The sequence below is a fragment of the Pteronotus mesoamericanus genome, unplaced genomic scaffold (assembly GCF_021234165.1).
Source record: "Pteronotus mesoamericanus isolate MK-2021 breed Mesoamerican mustached bat unplaced genomic scaffold, CSHL_Meso_final contig_130, whole genome shotgun sequence".
Taxonomy (NCBI): Eukaryota; Metazoa; Chordata; class Mammalia; order Chiroptera; family Mormoopidae; genus Pteronotus; species Pteronotus mesoamericanus.
Genome location: NW_026555060.1, coordinates 24574580 through 24595161, shown reverse-complemented (window position 1 = coordinate 24595161; position 20582 = coordinate 24574580). Strand labels below are relative to the sequence as shown.

Below are 20582 nucleotides of genomic sequence, written 5' to 3'. Positions count from 1 at the left end.
AGCTATATATGTAAAATTGGATTTTCTTCATATACTTCATCTAAAATGACACAACACAGTGGATTGCATGCATAATAGTTTTGAGAACTCAGCTATCTTCTAAAAGAGGGCCTCTCCTGTCACTCAATTTTTATTTTGAAAAATAGAGTTATTTCCAAAAAAATGCTAACAACTAATAGGTTTATTGGTATTTTTAAGTAAATTAGTGTGTTTAAAGTTCCTCAGTTTTTATTTCTAATACAGTAAATGCCGATAAATGTAGGCCATATACATGAAGTTCTTTCAGGTCTTTAACAGTTTTTAAGAGCAGAAAAGTTTCTTGAAATCCAAGGCTTGAAAATTGTTGCTTCAAGGCTGTATTTTTGTCAAGTGTAATGTAATCTTTTATCTTTCTTCCCCATAATGCTTTGAAGGTCCTCTATAGAGAATTATAGAAGTTAGGTTATATTTTGACTTTGTGCTTGTGTAGCTGTTGTTCTTCAGATAATTTATATGTATTTCAGTAACTATGTAATCATAGTTACTCCAGGTTGTTGCCTTATTTTTGCATCGATTAGGTCAATGTATAGTTTTCAGAAACTTTGTAATTACAGATTTATTTCAGTTTTAAGAAGTAGTATCGTTTTTTCTTTCTTTTGTAGAGTATAGCAGAAACCACCTCTTATATAATTGCTTATTTTTCTAAGTTTGGGATATGATTGAATCTTTCCCCTGTTAAATTTTCATGTGTTTTAGATATAAACAGAGGATGAAAGAGAGATACCTTAACACTCCTGCTTCACCCACACACCCCATCTTGTAATACTGTAATAAAAGCTGAAGGTGGGAAGGATCTCATCAGTTTTGTATGTTAGATGTAATACTGTTATGAATCCTTACTGGAAAGTATCCTCTAGTGCCCAGCTCAGTGTTCAGTGCTGTTGCCAGTAATGACCATATAATAAATTCTGAGTTAGCTTTTGGAGGGTCAGGTGAAAAGTAGGGGCCACCCTTCCCTTTTGGACCCCAGCTTTCTCACGACAGGAATTTCTTCCATATATGTTGTCAGAGGTCCAAATAGCTTAAGAGGAAAAAGTATTTGGGAAATAGGTAGAAAAATGTAAGAATTATTTGAATTCAAAAATTAATATAACAGTATATAACCCAAAGTGAAGTTTTTTTAGGTGACTTATGTGGATAATGTCATTCATGGTAATGTTTATTTCCACATGCATTTGATGATCAGAAGAATTTCTTTTACTTAATAAATCCTGTTGTTGAACTTTCATCTACCTAAAATGTTTTGAAACAAGTTTTTAAAAAACTGCTTATTGAATTGTCAAGTAGCATTTGTAACCAAGGCAAATAGAAAAACAAGAGTTGTAGGTGTCTCTTTTGCTTTCATTTCTCCCCATAGGGCAGGACTGGTTAATTCTAAGAGTTAATATACAAGGGGGGGCCCTCCATTTGATGCAGTACACCCGTTGAGACCTTTTTTCCACTGCTCAAAACAGTTTTTGAACTTGAATTCGATGCCTTTTAGCGCCTCTGTTGTTTTTTGTTTCACCTCTTCCACATCAGCTAAATGTTTCCCTCTGAGGACTTTTTTCATTTGGGGAACAAAAAAATGTTGCTTGGTGGAGGGGAGATCTGTATGAATAGGGAGGTAGGGCATGGGGTCATGCTAGTTTTTAGTCAGAAACTCCTCACCACTCAGCCACTGTGGGCAAGTGCGCTCGTAAATCACCCATCATAAAATGGGCAAATGTGTTGAAAGAGTCTTCAAAAAAAAAAAAATTCACTGAAGCTGAACACAGCCACTCACAATACCACCAGCCGGTGCACTGATACAGATGGGTTTCTAGAACACTCATCTAGTTTGGGAAGCCTGTACTATAAGGGGCCTGCCCTCCAAAAGATAATTCTGGTTTTTGGGGGGGTCTCCCCTCATTCATATGAAACTTATTTTGTCTTTTTAAAATTCCTCTGGCACTTTTCACAACCGTGTACTCTTAAACTCCACTTACTTATTGAAACCCTATAGTGTATACCAAGTATTGGTATGCTTTACAAACTCCTAATCTTTGGAGAGTTTTGAACATCATCGGGTTTTTCCCCATCCAACTGCCTTTCCATTATTATGGTATGAAAGTGTTCATTGACTTCTTTAATTTTATAAAGTTTGCTTAGATTATACAAAATACATATGTATTTAAAAGGATAGTGTTTTAAAATAGTTATTGAAGTACTTTTTATTTTTTGTGTTTCCTGATTATGTTGACATAGGCCATTATTAGCCATGTAAAAATTATTTTTCAATAATGTTGATATGAGAGATTTTATTTTTTGGGGGGATGTGTGTGAGTGTATGTGTATATGTATGTGAAGTTTTCCAATTTTTTTTTAACCAATTTTCTGTGTACATGACCTTTAGGATTTTTAGTAGAAGGTCTAGAATTTTTTTAATGTCTCTTAATGGATGAGTTACTTGAAGGAATTTTTAGTGTATTTTCAGTTTTTTCTTTGTTGTTCTTATTAACTGTAATAAGCTTTAATGTTATAAAATGTAAACTCCAATTTATTATACTTCCTTTACAAGCAGAAGAAAAAACTTAAATTGATTTTACTCTCTTGACTCATCTGAAGTTTCAATCTTGGCGAATACCAAGGAAACTAGCTCACATTGAATCTAATCATCCTCAGTTGTGCCATTTATTTCGTCAAAAGTTTTAATTGTAGTGCATCACCATCTATAGCAAAGAGCAGAAATCCTTTATAGTTCAGGGAAATCTGAGAATCTTTTATTTGTATTTGATCCTCAAATATACCTTAAGATTGGGATGGATAATAAAATAGTCATGTGAACCTGTGGAAGGAAAATATTTGAGAAGCTCAAAAGGATATTTGGTAGTAGTTAATTCATTTTTTTAAAAAGTGATTTTACTTATTTTTTGAGAGGGGAATGGAGGAAGAAGGAGAGGGAGGGAAACATCAGTGCATGGTTGCCTCTTGCGACTCCCACTGGGAACCTGGCCAGCAATCCAGGCATGTGACCTGACTGGCAATTGAACCTGTGACCCTTTGGTTCACAGTCTGGCATTTAATCCACTGAGCCACACCAGCCAGGGTAGTTTATTCATTTTTAAAATGTAACTTAAACTTGTTATTTTCTTAAACAAACTGTACTGAAATTTTAAAAAAAAATTAAAAACAAAACACATGCCTGTATTTAAAAAATGCCAGTTACTCATTGTTTCCCAATGATTTCCCAGAGCATAAACCTCTCCTAGCCTTTTTTTTACACTTACATTAGATGTTAGATATGTTGACAAACTATTCAACACATTTTTGATATTAAAATATAGACCGGTGGATTGCTATACTAAGTAAAAATTGTGGGTATTTTTTATAGTCCTGTGATGTGATTTCCTTAAATAAGTTACCAGATCTGATTGCTGACACTAAACCTATTGTTGAGGCACTTACTCTTACGTGTTCCTGGGAATAATCTGTGCCTATCGCCCTCACCTACTTCATCTTGATTCCTTTTTGATTATTCTTATTAGCATTAGTAGTTTTCTTGGTTCCTGGTAGCTGTTCTTGCTCCTGCTGCTCTATAATTCTGTAAAACTTGCTTTGTATTAACATTGATTTATTTAACTTTAATGAGGTTAAAGCATTGATTATACATTTAATGTAATTATTTGCCAGACATTGAATGACCTACAGTCTACCCACTGGAAGTTCTGTTTCTAACACCTTGTTACAATTTAAAAATTTATAAAATAAGTATTTTGAGATGTATAAGGATACAGGAGTTTAAGTTCAGTGATCTTTTAGTTTGGGATATGCTTATAATACTGGTGTTTTAAAACCATTTGAAATGTTTAGGAACAAGTAGAAATCCATTGTAGCATCCAGGATTTCTGCTTTCAGAAGTTAAATAAAGATTTTTTATTTTCATTTATTTTTTTTTTTAAAGAAAAACATTTACTTTTTCTTTTATAGGCAGCAATGGATTTTTGCATGAACATGAACACAAAAGCAAATAGGAAGAAGTTGGTACGGGCACTTTTTATAGTTCCCAGACAAAGGTGGGTTTTGTTTTTGTTTTTTTTAAAGAGAGTAATTTGTTAATGATTTTACTTTTCAGTGATGATTTGAAGTTCAAAGTTTTTATTTAATTACATCTTTAAAAATATTCCTTGTCAACAGACATTATTATTATTAGCATATTTTCTAGAACTTGTTTTTCATTGCTTTATCTGTTTTTCATTAGCTATAAGTGGAAATGTTTCTTCTGATGCTGTCTTTTTATTTTTAAGAGAAAATGTAACTAGGTTTTTGAGAGTTTTTATTTTGTGTAAATATTAGATAAATTGGTTGTATCTTAATTCTTGCAGTTGTGTTTGAATGAAAAACTCAAGTTATTTTGTAATTATGATAGTTTAGAATTGAAAGTCACATTAGTGATTGTGTTGCTAAGAATTCAATAAGCATATTCAGTTGTGTGCAATTTTTAGAGAATTCTAATGCTTTAAATTACACTAAGTTAAATACCCTACTTCACCTGCATATTTCAGGACCACTTACAGATTATTTACCTTAGAAACTTGGAGAAGATGCATTTCTGGTTATTCAACAAATAATTAAAGAATTTTGTTAACTAGTACGATGATTACATAAACTGTAGCTAAGATAGGAACTTTCCCCCAAAACATAAGGATTCTAAGGGATTTTATTAAGGGTTTCTTTTTCTTTTTTTTTAATCCTCACCGGAGGATATACTTACTGATTTTAGAGAGAGAGGAAGGGGGAGAAAGAAAGAAACATGAATGTGAAAGAGGGAAACATCGATTGGTTGCCTACCATACATACCTCAACTGGGGATTGAGGTGTGTACAGGATTCCCTCCGCTTTCTCTTCCCCTTCCCAATTTTACTCACTCATTTCTAGAGAGAGGGAAAGGGAAGGAGAAAGAGAGGGTGAGAAACATCAGTGTTTGATAGAAACAACGATTGGTTGCCTCTTGCACGGCCCCAACTGGGCACCTGGCCTGCAACCCAGGCATGTGCCCTGTCTGGGAATTGAATGGGTGACCTTTTGGTTTGCAGGCTGGTGCTCAACCCACAGAGCCACACCAGCGAGGGCTAAAGGTTTCTTAAGCAAGATTTTAATTTGGTCCATTCATTGATAGGGGCCTATTATCTTCTAATGGTAAGATTTCTCAGTGAAACCAAATCTTTTTTCTTTTATACTGATTTTTGCCTCAGCATCATTAATATGAGCATTTGATTTTTCATTTTAGTGGGGTAAGGGAGATGGAATGTATGATATTATGAGTAGATAATTAAGTATCTTGAGGATGTAAAAAAGGTGAATATTTTTATGGCATGAAATTATATATTGCATTTTATCAAAGGTAAGATGACATTAATTAAGAAGTATACCATTATTTTATGCGCAACTAAAAGAAAATATATTGCCAGTTTTAAAGCTTTGGTTGTGAGACACATTCCACTTTTATATACAGAGTGGGGCAAAAGTAGGTTTACAGCTGTGAGTATGCAAAACAGTTTATTTTTTTAATTACGATTTATTAATTACTATATTATTTTCCATATGAACAACTGTAAACCTACTTTTCCCCATCCTGTATTTGTAAGTGGAAAAAAATGTGCACCTTTAATTCATGAGAACTCAAATATTTTTTTCCTTGTTGCCTTGGACCAATTTTTCTCAAGTGATGCTCTTTACCATACACAGTGGAATGTTTATTTCCTATTTTTCTTTTCAGCTATTTATTTGAATGAAGAAACATGTATAACAGTCACCTGGAATTATATAACAGAGAATAAAACAAAGTTAGCAAAAGTAAAATGCTTTGTTAACAAAAGAAATCATGCAATGACATTTAAGTAGTTTACTTATAAAAGAGCACCTTGTCTCTCTGTATCCTACTCCACCACTGCCTGCTACCCTCCAAAAATAAAAGTTCTCAAAAACTATGTCCTATTATTTGGTTTTATGCCAGTTATATCCTTTATAACCAAATCTATTTGCTTTTAGCTCTGCAAATATCTGCAAATTAGTAGTAGTTGGAATCTGCTAAAAACCATAGACTTGAAAGTAGTAGGAAGTGACAACTTAGAGTTTGAGAGGTGAGAAAAAAGGTAGAGATACAAGTACTTAAAATGAATGCATACTATTCTAGAGCCACAAGGCTCCATAGTCTTACAATATCTGAAATATATATAGTATATATATACATAATATACATAGTCTTATATATTTGAAATGTGTAAGTATAATTTAGGTTTCTTATAATCAGCCTGAGTGATCAGGAAGAATTAAATTATGTTCTAAAATTTTATCATTCATTGACTGATTCATTAAGGCAGCAATTTTCAACTGGTGTGTTGCAAGAATTTTTAAAACATGGGTTAAAACATGCAGTACCTGACTACTCATGGGCCCTGACCTCCTTTCCCTTAGATTGTCAAAGAAATGACAACATCCATCACAACAATAGCCATCTGGCGTGAATGAATCAAAATTATACCTATTTTTTGTAAGACTGGCAAAAAAATATGTTTTTTTGGTGTACCACAGACTTTTAGTAATTAGTTCATGTGTGTCATGAGATGAAAAAGGTTGAAAATTGCAGCATTATGGGTTTGCTGTATACTGTAGTTAGTGCTGGAGATACAGTAGTGAACAAGACAGGTTTAGCTCTTGTATTTGCGCAAATTACAGTTTAGATAGGAATACAAAGAAGTCTAAGTGCAATTGCCAAGAAGAATCACACTATGCTTGCAAGTATGTACCAGGTGGAACTGATTAATTTATTCTTGGGAAGGAGATGGCTGCCTGGAACTAGGGGCATTTAATCTGAGTTCTGAGAAAGGAATTAGCTTAGACTAAGGATGAGTGAGGAAAGGAAATGTTGAGATAGCATTCATTTCTTTCTTTTCTGTCAGTCTGTATGTTTGTCTCCCTCTCTAAGATTTTATTTTTTGGGGGGGGCGGGGAGGAGGGAGAAAGGAAGACAAACATTGATGTGTGAGAGAAACATGGAACTGGAGTCCCAGCCTACCACCCAGACATGTGTCCTGACTGGAAATGAAACCAGTGACTTTTTGGTTTGCAGGATGACATCCACCCCATTAAGCCACACCAGTCAGAGCTTGAGAAAGCATTTCTTGTAGAGGCAATAGTATGTTCAAAGCACTGGAGACATAGCATTAAACTACTGCAAAAACCTTTTTCTTGATTTTTCCCCAGACATTGACCTCTATTATAAGTTGCAGGAAGCAGGCCCTTTTGCTTATTTATCTCCAGCACTTAGCACAATGTTTGACAGCTAAAAGTTGGTAAAATTACATAACATGGTATTTATTGCCTCCTTTCTACTTACTCAGTCTGAATGCTAGCCCATCTTCCTCTTGCAAAATCCTCATCTGTAATGATTTCTTGACTACCCTTTGCTCTACTTCCAAGCCTGTGTTTTCTAGTCTATCTGTGGAATATTCCTTATTATTCCTCTGAAAAATCTCTGGCTCAGCCTTTAAGTCTTAGAATCAGAGCTATATTCGCTGAATAATTGTCCTTTTTTCCCTTATGTAGATATAGGTGCTCTTTTATAGCACTTTCATCATGTCTTCATATGATATGAAGAATTAAGCACATCCTATCAGTGTTGTTTTGCTGCCTGTATCGCTTCCAAGCTGTAAAAACTATAAGCTCTTTAAAAGAGAGGACTAGATCTTTTCATTTTGTACATCTCCAACACCAAGTGTACTGTTGTTACACAGTTAAGTGTTTGAAAATATTTGATTAGTTAATGTTAGTCATATGCAAATTGAAAATTTTATTTTGAAAATAAGTAATGCATCCACAGAGCTCAAAACCCAGAAGTATAAAACATTACATGCTGAAAAGTATCCTTTCTGTCCTTGACTCCCCATCTCCCCACTACCCTCTCCTCCCAATAGGAAACCACTATCTTGATTCTTGTGTATCCTTCCAAAGTTTCTTTTGCATCTTGTACAAGAAAATGCAATTATAGGTTCTTAATTTTTCCTGGTTTTTACACAAGGGCAACTTTACGTACCTATTATTCTGAACTTTACTGTTTTCACTTAAGTATCTTTGGAGATTTAAAAAAAATAATTTTTATTTATTTTTAGAGAGGGGGAGGGGAGAGGAACACCGATATGTGAGAGATACATCAATTGGTTGCCTCTCTCATGCCTTCAGCTGGGGGGATCTGGCCAGCAACCCAGGCATGCGCCTTGACTGGAATTGAACCAATGACTCTTAACGTTTGCAGGCCAGCACTCAATCCACTGATCAACACCTGCCAGGGCTGGAGAACTTTTCATATCAATACATAAAGATTTACCTTGTTCTTTTAAAGATGCATTATTTCTTTTTTATGAATGTACTCTTTTTAACCATTTTGAACTTTTCAGTCTTTACCATTACAAACAGTGCTGTATTTGTACTTCACTTTCTTTTTTCTTCTCTTGATTGATAGCTAGTGGTTTATTCATTTTGGTGTTTTTTTTTTTAAGAAAGAAAAACAGTTTCTGGATTTATTGTTTATATATTAATTCTACTGTTTTACTGTTTTCTTACTCATTTTTGGCTTTAATCTGTTAATTTTTCAGTTTCTTGCATTTTGTTACTATTTTTTTGGCATTTAATATATTGTTCTCTGAGCATGGTTTTAGCTATATTTCTTAGTTTTGATGTGTGGTGATTTCTACTTTTATGTTTTCTAGAAATTCTCTAATTTCAGTTCTTCCTTTTCCTTTTTTAAAATTTAATGAGATGTTTTAGAAAGATTTGACATTTCCAGATAGTGAAACTTTTTGTTTTGTTTTGTTTTCTGACTTGGTTAATAATTTATATATTTTTTGCACTGTGATTAGAGAATACTATTATTTTTACTTCTTCAAATTTTCTTTGTAACATATAGTCAATATTGGTGAACATCTATGAGCATTTTTTGAATAAGATTACATTCTTGGTTTTATGGTGTAGAGGTAAATGGATTGATCAGGCTAGTTTGCATTATTAACTACTTCCTTAAGGTCCTGAGTTTTCCTTTTTTTTTTTTTTTTGGTCCACTTGCCTGGGGTCATAGGTTGAGAGAGGCAAATTGAAGACTAATACAGTTGATGTGTGTTGTTTTTTCTGGTAACTGCTGTGTGAAGATAATACTTAACAGTGTATCTCATTGTGAATTACACCTTTTTTCATTATTAAGTGTTCTTTGTCTTGTTTAATGCTTTTTTTGTCCTGAACACTAATTTACCTAGTACTAAATTATAGTTTCTGCTTTCTTTTTATTTTCACTTATTGTGGTATACTTTTGCCCTTTTATATTCAGTCTTTTAAAATCACTTCATTTTAGTTGAGTCTTTTGTATATTATTGAATTGAGTTTTACTTTGAGATAGATTCTGAAAATTTCTCATGATAAGTTAGGCTATTCACATTTTTGCTAAGACAGGTAAGAATTGGTTCAAGTACTGTTATTTGTCTTTCAGTTTAATTTTTAAACTCTTAATATGATTTGTTTGTATTGTCTTATTTAGTGTACATATGTGAGTATATGTGTTTTCTGATTTTTAGGATGGTTTGTGTATTTGTTTTAGTAGTTACTTTCATAATTATAGGTTTGCTTAGTGATTGCTTAGACAGTTTATTTTCCTTGTTTACTACTATGAGTAATGATAAAATAGCCCATGTTCCCTCATCTTCTCCCTCTCTTCTCACTTCTTCTCATCTGATATTAATCAGTAGTGTCATCTTCCTTAATATTTTCTTTTTTTACTCTTAAATATGCTTTTATACTTGTATGGCATGTCATCTTTGAATAATACCTTAACTTTACAGCATTATAAGTAGGCACAGCAGACTTTCCATCTTTTCCATTCCCCCCCTTTTTTTAATGTTGATAACATATCCTATAGGGAAGATAGCATTTATATTCTAATTTGTCGTTCTAACCCCCTCATTTGTTTTTATCTTCTACAGTTGAAAGTATTATATGCTCCTTGCTAGTTATTTTTCTCTGGTTCCCCCAGTTATTTGCCTTGCTGAAGTTCATCTTCTAATAATTTTTAAGAATTCTTTAATAAGAATTCTTGGGAAAAAATACCCCTTTGGTTCTTGTATGCTCAAAATGATGTGTCTGTGGACTTTTTACCTGAAGGACAGCTTAGCTGGTTATAGGATCCATGTCTCAGACCTTTTTCCTTTAGACATCTTGTAGGTTTACCCCAGAGTCGTCTGGCATTTGAAAGAATTAATATAGAGAAATCTGAGGCCAGTGTGCCTTTTTTTTTCTTTATTCTTTTTCTCCTCTGTAATTGATTTGGTTATTTATATGACTGTCCAAATAATTCTTTCTCTAATAAATCCAGTGACTTTCCTAGAATAGAAATGCATTGGTGTTGATCATTCCAGTCATTCTTCATGCCCTTTATATTTTCATATTGAATATTTCAGGGAAGTTTTCTTGATTTTTATCTTTAATAACTCTACTTTCTTCTTCTCTTTTTAGGTACTCCAGTTATGCATATGTTGACTGTCCTTTGCTTATTTTTCTAGCTGTCATATTCTCACTAATTACTTTTTTCAGTGTCTTCTTTTTCCATCCTATGCCTCTTACTCAACATTCTGCAAAATCTGTTCTCCCTTGTGCTCCCTGCCTCATTTCTTTTTTAAGGATTCATTTAGTATTTTAAAAACCACAAAATGAGCAGAATTTGCATGTATTCATGGCCAATATTTTTCTCGTCAACTGTCATAAGATTTTAAGGAATTTTTCCTTTTCTTTTTTTCTTATTTTTAGTTTTAAAATAAATTGCGGTTAATAATAATAGTACAGAAATGTTAATACATTTTGAAAATATGCCCTATTTGGGTAGCTCTTTGTTCACGTATCACTTGTGGTTTCTGCCATCACTTAGTTTAATGCACCAAAGTGGATTGATTTGGCAGCATCAGCCAAACCTGCAATATTTGTGTTTAGAGACTATGTATCTCTTAGTTCCTCTGAAAATGAAGTTTACAAGCTTCATCTTATATTGCTGACATAGCTTCCAGGGTTGCTGTGGCATGGGAGGACAGTGTATGAGCTCAGCTCAGTCCTAGAGACCTTGGACAAGAAGTGACGCCTCATTTTTACACTTACCCCATCAGGCAGGACAAGAACATTTGGAAAATGGGTTGGCATTATTGACTTTTCTTCAGAAATACAGGGAATAGTGTTTAGTCATTAAATTTTTTTTCTCTAGTAGGTTACCTTACTGAAAACAGTAAAAGAAATATTAATTATGGTTTGGCTGGTAGAGAACAGTCTGTTTAAGAATGGAATTTTTAAGTAGCATTAAATGTTATTCTTTACTGGCATTTCTATATTTTACATATATTTCAAATCAGCCAAATTATATAAAAGCTCTAATTTGTATAAGAGCAGATTTCTAATTTTTATACTTTTCTATTGTAAACAGTACTCTCTTGTCTTTTCTAAAGATTTCAGTGTTTTGATAAAACAAGACCTCTATGAAATGGCATATTAGGGAGAGTCTTGGACTAGGTTAATGTTTCTTGGCCATATATTTTTATTGGTCAGAAAAGCCTTTAATTTTGAAGATCATCTTTGTCCTTGACCCTCAGGTGTATTTCTACCTTGCTCGCAAGATTTGGCTTGACCCTGAGGATTATTAGCTCCTCCCTAGGGAGGCTGGAGTAGAAAGATAGCAGTCAAGTGCTACCAAGTCTCCCTTCATTCTCTCATTTCCTGACTTTACACCCCATATACTCAAGAGACATTTTTCCGTTCTTTGAATGCAAGAGACTGATAGCCTTCAAGGGTAAAAGGTAAGAAAGGAATAAAAAGAGTTGTGTTTAGAATGAGTAGGCTGGAATATTCTCCTGCATAGCCAATTAGGTGGTATTAGGGGTAGTAGCAGGTTACTCTGTGAGCCCTCTGGACTTGGGGTCAAGCTGGGACATTTTGGGGAGATAGGCAAGGAAAAATTTCTTTTAGCTTCTGCTCTCACCTAGCTTCATTATCCTCCTTGTGCCTTCGTAGTCCCTTTTAGTAAGTTTTGCCTTCCTCTGTGTGTTTTCCTCACCCTCCCCAAAGGACATGAATCCTATTGAGTGCCTTTATCCTTTTCTGTGGCTAGGATTTCCTCCTCCTTCCATCCAGCTCATTCAGCTTCAGTTGACCAAAAAGTGTGCTGACAAAAAAAGAATGAATTACTTAATAGTTGTTTGAGTGCCTAGGACTATGAAGAACCAACAGTTTTATATATGTATGTATATAAATAATCTGTGGTAGAGAATTTAGCTGTCTTACCTGGTATGTAGATTTTGGTTTAGGAAGCACTAAACTAGACAACATATAAGGTTCTTTGTAGTTCTTTCGGGGGAATAAAGTTTTACTGAAATATAATTCACATACCATACAATTTATCCATTTGAAGTATAGAATTCAGTCTTCTAAGTATATGCAACTATCCCTACAATCAAACTGTAAAATACTTTTGTCCTTCTAAAAGAAATCTTATATCTATTAGCAGTCATTCCCATTCCCTCTCTGCCCATCCTCCCGCCCTAAGAAACCACTAATCTGCTATCAATCTCTATGGATTTGCCTCTTCTGGGTATATCATATAAATGAAGTCGTATAATATGTGGCCTTTTTTGCTGGGCTTCTTTCATTTAGTGTATTTTCAAGATTTATTCATGTTGTAGGCTTAATTAGAATTTCCTTCCTTTTTAAGACTGAAAAATATTTCATTGTATACGTTATACCACATTTAGTTTACCCACTCATTTATCAGTTGATGAACATCTGGGTTGTTTCTACTGTTTAGCTTTTGTGAATAATGCTGCTGTGACTATTTGTGTACATTTTATGTTTTAAATTCTCCTGGGTATATACCTAGGAGAGGTATTGCTGTGTCTTATGGTAACTGTAATTGTCCAGATTTCTCACAGAGGCTACACCATTTTACATTCCCAACAGCTGTGATTGAGGATTTCAATTTTTCCACATCCTCACCACTCCTTGTCTCTTTGTGTATAACCATCCTTGTTATAAACAAAGCATGAAGTAGTATCTCATTATGGTTTTGAGTTCTATTTCCCTAATGGCTTTGATTTTGAACATTTTTCATGTGCTTATTGGCCATTTGTATGGTTCATTGGAGAAATGTCTGTTTAAATCCTTTGCCTCTCCTTTTTAGTTGTGTTGTCTTTTTATTGTTAAGTTCTAAGAGTTCTTTATACTTTGTACATGTCCCTTATCAGATATAATTTCCATTTTGTGAGTTCTCTTACTATCTTGGTGTCATTTATAGTACAAGTTTTACAATTTGACTTAGTCCATCTTTGCAGTGTTCAAAGGTGTTAACTTTCAGCTATCTTTTTCCTTCATTAAAGAAATAATGGTTCAAATAATCTCAAAAAGCTGGCATGATATTTTTCAGCCTATTAATTTGAAGGACTCCACAGAAATGAAGTCTAGAATTTCCCTTTAATTTATTATTTACATATTTTATAGTTAATTTATACATTTACATAGTTGAAATTTCATGTGCTTGCATTGTAATTATACTGTGTATTCAGATTAGAACACCTAGCTCCTCAGAAGGCTCCCTTATCTAAGCAAACTTCTGAGTGTAAAGTCAGTAGGAATCAGGGAAAGTACCTAAAATCTCTTAGTTCCTTGTTTCAAATATAGACAAACCTGGTATTGGTTTAGTGACTTTGAAGCCATATAGATTTAAACAAATTGTAGCAGTTGGATGTTCAGACTTTAGATTAATATAAACAGAATAATGTCCAGAGGTAAGGTGCCTCACTTGATTCTTGAACAGCTTTTCTGATGCAGCTTTTAAGAGAATTTGCTGGAGTTTTTGTGAGACGCTTTGTACATAAATCTTCCCCTTCCTCTTGTTAAAGTTGGAAATACACAAAAAATTGAGTTTGTTGGAAATCTATTAGTATGGTATACCACTTGATGGCACTGTTGCATCGGGAACTTCAACATTGTGAAAAAAGTCTTGGATGTCGATTTCAGAGTTAATAACCCTGTCTTTTGTATATTTCATGTTCTTTGACCATCATCTGCCCTAGTGTTTCCTATGAAGAAAGTACTTTGTATTCTTTAATTGACTGGTAACAGTGTTTTCTCACATTTATTTTTTTCCTAGGCATTTTTTAACACATAGAATGAGTAACTTTCAACAGTTGAAGTCTTTAGATTTTAAAGAGAGAAAAAGTTGGACATTTAAAAAAAAAACGATTGATTATGAGATAAAACCCTTTAAGAATCCCTGTCCCCCCCTCCCCGCAGTAACAAATGTGGGTTTGTTTCTTCATTCTTCTTATTACTTGTAGTAAGTAACTGGACGTTTACTAACTTGATGATCATTAACTAATAGGAGGATACTTAAATATGTGATTTCAGGAGACCTTGTTATAAGCATTGTTTTATTATTGTGTAAGAAAAAAATTCTTTTAAATGGTTCGCTCATTAACTCTTGGTAAAATAACTATCACTCTCTTAGAAGATTATAATGTTCAGTTTTCAGCCCTAACTGGTGTGGCCCAGTTGGCTGGAGGTCATTTCACAAAGCAAAAGGCTGCTGGTTCGATTCCTGGTCAGGGCACATGCCTGGGGTACGGGTTCAGTCCCCAATTATAGTGCGTGTGAGAGGCAGCTGTTTGATGTTTCACTCTTACCATCAATGTTCTTCTGCCTTTCTCCTTCTATTCCCTACCTCTCTAAAAATAAATAAATAAAACCTTTAAAAAAATTCGGTTTTCAAAGGAAGGATATGTTTATTTTCTAATTGACTTTCAGAAAAGTCAAAAAAATACGTATTTAGCTTAAATTTTAACAGAAATTTGCTCTTTATGTTGAGTAAAATTTTCTACTTTTATGTTAACTTTAATGTGATCAGAATTTAGCACTCCATTTTTTATCAGGCTTGTATTTGTAGGAAAGTAGAAAAGACAAAATGGGCACTTCTACATATATATATATGGCTAACATTGAGAAACTAAATTACATTATTTTCAACATAAAGGATTTTATTTTGTGAAGTAATGAAGTCACTGAACTTGAAGATTTAAATAGGGCAGATGACATTTAATTTCAACTATTTAATTGTAAAAGTACAATGGAAAGAGGAATTTTAGGAACTTGTTTAAGAACGATGTGTTGAGTTTAGTGGGGGGAAGGATCCTGAGAGAATGGGATATCTAACTTCCACGTGGCTAATTCCAAAAGAAACAAAATCCTGGAAAGGCTTGAAAGAGTTTGGATCTTGTAGGGAATCCTTAAACTATTTTTAGATTCCCTACTGAAGCTGAAACACTCACCTGTATTGTTAGTGCACTAATGGGAGCCTGAATGGATAACACAGGTGGCTTTACTTTAAAATAAATAGCCATACCTATCTTTCTTTTGGGACTGGGGAAAACCTTTGAAGTAGATTTGGCTAACTGGAAAAAGAAAAAAAATGAAGCAAAGTGTAAGTGCCAAGGAAAAGACGAAAAAGAAAATGGCCTAGTGAACAATTTTTTGATGCTGTTATAATTTCAAATTTTGTTGAAAAATACATTAGGGGGGGATTTAGAAAAACCCAGAATTTGTTTATAAAAAATCGTGTATTTATTTTTACGTGTTTAAAATTAAGCCACCTTCAAAGTACTCTCCATTTGATGCAATACAACTATTGAGACTTTTTTTCCAACTGCTCAAAACCATTTTTGAAGTCATCAATATTGATGCTTTTTAGTGCTTCTGCCTTTTTTTGTTTCACCTCTTCCACATTGGTAAAATGTTTCCCTTTGAGGACTTTTTTCGCTGGAGAAACAAACAAAAAGTTGCTCTCTGTGAGGTGAAAAGGGAGGGTAGGACACGAGGGTCATGCAGTTTGGGTCAAAAAATGCTGAACACTTAAGCGCAGTGTGGGCAGGTGTGCTTGTAAGTTACCCATCATGAAATGAGTAAATGTGTTGAGTCTTCAAAAAAAAAAAAAAAATTCACTAAAACCAAATGCAGCCTCACAACAATGTCAGCTGGTACACTGATACGGATGGGTTCCTAGGCACCTGGCAGGAAAAGCCTGTACTGCAAAGGGGCGGCCTACCCTCCTGACGATAATTCTGGTTATTTTTTGGGTCCCTCATAAAAGACAACCAAGATTAAAATTAATTTAATAAACTTGAGATGTTCTTCAAGATATCCAAATAGAGAAGCGTTTAGAAAATATAAAGAAAAAGAAGAGTAAAAAGTTTTAAGAAATGAGCCAGATGATATGTAAGAAATATTTAAAAACTACTTGACAATCTTAATGAAACAGATAAGTTTTGGGAAATATACACACTTTCATAATTGATTCAAGACAAAATAGACAAGTCGTCTTGGAAAAAATGTAGAATAAATTAAGACTAGGTAGCTTTATTGAGTTCTTTTAGTCTTTTAGGGAACAAGTAATTTTTCTGACGTATTGTTCATTTCAGAGCATTAAAAAAAAACTTGCCAATTTGTAGCATGAAGAAATAGGCAAAACCTAAAACAAAAATGAGCAAGGAAGTTAAAAGTATTAACCAATATCACTTTCGAATGTTGATAAAATTATAAGTAAACCAGTAACATCATATTTAGTAATAGTATATTAGAAATAAAAACCTAGCATGATCAAAGAGGATTGGCCTTAGGAATGAAAAGGTGCCTTAAATAGGAAATTTCTTAATACGTGTATATAACGGCAGAAGCGAAAACTATGTGATTATTTCATTAATTGCATAAAAAGTATTTGATAAATGAGCTTTTTTATTTGATAAAATGTAAAACTTGATCTGGTTAAATATCCTTAAAAAATAGGATGACATTTTCTTAATACTGGGAAGAATAGACTAAAAAGCTAACAATAAACTTGCGAGATACCACAGACATTCATTTATCTAAGTATTATTGAGCATCTACTATGATAAAGGTGCTGTTTTGAGAGTCGGTAAGTTGTCTCCCATGGAACTTACATTCTAATGGGGAAGGGTGACAAGTCAATAAATGTAAAATAGATTATATGTAAGAAGGCGATACATTCTTTTTTAAAAAAACAGTTCAGGGTACAGGGGTTGGGAGAGGTGGGGTTGGGTGAATTTGCAGTTTCAATGAATCATTCACAGTGGATCTCAATGCAGGGGTGCCACTGGGGCTAAGACTTGCTTCCTTAGGAAGTAAGCAGTGTAAATGGATATTTGGGGAAATACAGCTGTACTCCAGCTAAGTGAGAGCAGCCAGTGGTGGGGTCTCTAAGGCGAGGGCTTGCCTGCCGGTTTGAGAATTAATTAGTGAGGGGCCAGTGAGACACAGTGGTGAGCCGGAGACAATAGTAGATGAAGTCAGAGAAGTTGATGAGGTCACAGAACTATTTGAAAGATTTAGACCTTAAGTCTCCTAACTCCTGGTGTGGTGTTCTTTGTTATCCTGTGACCTTAACTCTTGTACCTTAATTTTCCTGACATGTAGCAGTTAGAAGGTATGAACCTAAGCATAGGTTTAAAGTCCTATTTGGAAATTGATTATGAGCTGAAAAAGAAAGAATACCTGATGTCATAAATGCAGTATATTAAAATACAATATTCTAAGTAAAGTTTGAAAATTTAGAAAGTAAATTTGGTATTAGTATGAATCCCTCTGTTATGCAAGAAAATTAAATGTTTGTCCGATTTTTTTTTTTTTTGCAATAGCAGACATTCAGAAAATTATTACACATTTATGAGAGTATCTTACGGTGAATCTCATTTTTATAATATCATCAAGGAATAATGTGACCCACATATGTGCATTTTCTGTGTGACAGGAGTGTAATCTTCAATTACTAAAACTTCTAAAATAATTTTTAAAAAACGTTTAAAATAAAACTTACCATAAAATATTTTTATTTAAATCTTTACATAATGGATTGTACTTTTCACTATTTCTTTAAAGGATATGATGTATTTAAAAAACTTACTGAGTTACCTACTATAGAGCCATCATGTTGTTTATGTCTTTTTAACATCTGTTCCCTTATTTCTTAAATAGTGATTATAATGTCCACCTCATAGGATCAACAAGTTAAATAATGTATGTTAGATGCCTAGGACAGGGCCTGGCACATTTAAGAATTAAATAAATGGTAATTTTTAAAAGAAATTTTAATAGTCAAAGAGAAATAAAAAGTTCCTGAGGCCCTTAAGCATGAATTTGAGCACTTTCTTGTTCTTGACTCCCTCCCTTTCCACCCTCCCCCTCCTACTCCTCTCTCTTTTATTCCCTCCCTCCCTCCCTTCTTTCCATCCTCCATTCTTCCTTCCTTCTTTTTTCTTTCTTCCATCAGTTTCTTGCTCCACTCACTTATGCATTCAGTTGATTGATTCTTGTGTGTGCCCTGACCAGGGACTGAACCGTCAACCTTGGTGTTTCAGGATTAACCCCACCTTTCATATTTCATCTGCATTCTTTTTTCCTTTCCTGTGTCCCTTCCTCTAGCTAAGGCTTAATCTGTCCATACTGGGAATTTTCCGGATCTAATTCTAAGCCTTTCATTGTATACAGACTTTTCTCTTACGATCAAATCATTTTCATGTATTCTTCTATAGTGATAGATACAGGGATAATTAAGACTTGTAAGATTATTTGTTAGTGTAATGGCTGATTCAGGCCGTCATTTTTGAGCTCTTTTTTGAATTTTATATTTTTTAGCTTCCTTCCTCATTGTCAGCATCTGTTACTTAACTGCTGTCAGTGCAGCTGTTTTTTTAGTTCCTCACTGCTTCTTCAGCATCTGATCTGCTGAGTGTTGATTCATTGGATAATCAAGTTTTATAAAATAATGTCTCTGGCAAGAATGAAAAGTAGATTTTAGCTTGTTTGTTGATTCTGAATGGTAGTGCCTGCCTGGACTGCTGTATTAAAGCAGCATTCTAGAGCTGCATCCAAGTTTGTGAGAATGTGCTCTGATAATGAAAAGGGGTTGGCAGCATGAGTAACCACATATTTGCTATTTATTGTCTAAAGTAAGAGTAAATGGGTTCTACAGTGTGTAAAATCTGTAAGTCAGTATGTGGGTTTGTGATAAGATTTTGACCCTTAGGTGCCTTTTTGGTTATTGGTAACTCTTTTACTTTAGACATTGAGGTTTTCAAAATAACTTACCATGGATAAGTAAAAGAAATGGTTTAAAAGGATTCTTCCTGTTTCATACTATTTATGTTATTTTGTATACTCAGTAATTATGTGATTAAAAATTTAGCCTATGTTAAAACTTAGTGTTTTCTTTGATATTTTATATTTTATTAAAAATTGCATACTAAATACATTTGCAAATGTGTGATTAGGCACTGAATGGAAAATACCGGATTATTAATAAGCTTTTACAAGGCAAATTGAATTTCTGTGTACTTCATTATGAAGGCAATAAATAGGCATGCCTGTATGATTATTAGTTTTTATAATCATTTAATTTGTGAATATATCTGAGGAAGTTTAAATTTTTAACTGAATTATTTCTGGTGTTTTTCCTTTTACACATATCACATATAACTTTTGCAGGTTGGATTTGCTACCATTTTATGCAAGATTGGTTGCTACATTGCATCCCTGCATGTCTGATGTAGCAGAGGATCTTTGTTCCATGCTGAGGGGGGATTTCAGATTTCATGTATGTATTTAAGCATTTATTTTGTAATTTTAAATATATATTTAAAAGTTGAGTGAGGATTCTTTAGTTTAAGAATATGATTACTTTATTGGTAAGCATAATTTTGAAATTTGATGGTGGTCTAATGGTTCAGAATATGGATCTTCTAAATTTTTTTAAATGTAAATTTATTCAACAGAGGTTGAAATGATTAAGTGATAGTCCAATCTGGATGTGAGCTGTTGCTCCATTGTAGGTACTATACTTCTTGCTTTTGTAAAGTAAAAACCATTCTCCAAGGTCAAGAGAGCCAGTAGGCCTCACTGGTGTTCCCAAAAGGAATATAGGATTTGGCCATGACAAGTCATGGTGCAGTGCCTGCAGGATGCCTGTTTAGGTGTTGGGGTCCAAATTTTGGGGGCACATGAGGCTCCACAATGGTGTGAGCTCAGCAAATGCTGTTGTAGCCTATGTTTTTATTGATTAATGCCTTTAGAATCTTGACCTTGGATGGTGGTAAATTCTTTAAAAGAGTACCTGGTTCACTACCAGGGACCTGTTACCAGACAACTTCCTTCCCTTTCTGGTCTCAGGAGGCTTAATAGACTGCCTGTTAGTGGTTTTTCAAAACCCAGCTTACCCAATCATTTTGTGTAGGTGATAAGTTTCAAATGAAGTCTTGAACAGGGTAAAAGGATACCTTAGAGGTGACTGAAAGTAAACTCTGGTAGACTTTGAAAAGGCATGAAATTCATGTGTTTATGTTAGCCAATGGAAACATTGTATTTACAAAATTTAGCTTTATAACAAATTGCTTGGAATGCAAATAAATGTTGGCTGTGCTCAATATGCGCTTTATTGCACTTGGTTTGCA

The 20582-nt window shown here is 33.8% G+C and overlaps 1 protein-coding gene across 4 annotated transcripts in view; it reads left to right on the top strand.

Moving 5' to 3' along the window:
* UPF2 (UPF2 regulator of nonsense mediated mRNA decay) overlaps positions 1 to 20582 on the top strand; it is a 108477-nt gene that overhangs the window by 39973 nt on the left and 47922 nt on the right. For all 4 annotated transcript variants that reach the window (XM_054593496.1, XM_054593487.1, XM_054593506.1 and 1 more), the window contains exons 8-9: positions 3988 to 4073; positions 19621 to 19729. In XM_054593496.1, coding sequence (XP_054449471.1) covers positions 3988 to 4073; positions 19621 to 19729 — 195 coding nt within the window. The remainder of the gene's footprint in view (positions 1 to 3987; positions 4074 to 19620; positions 19730 to 20582) is intronic.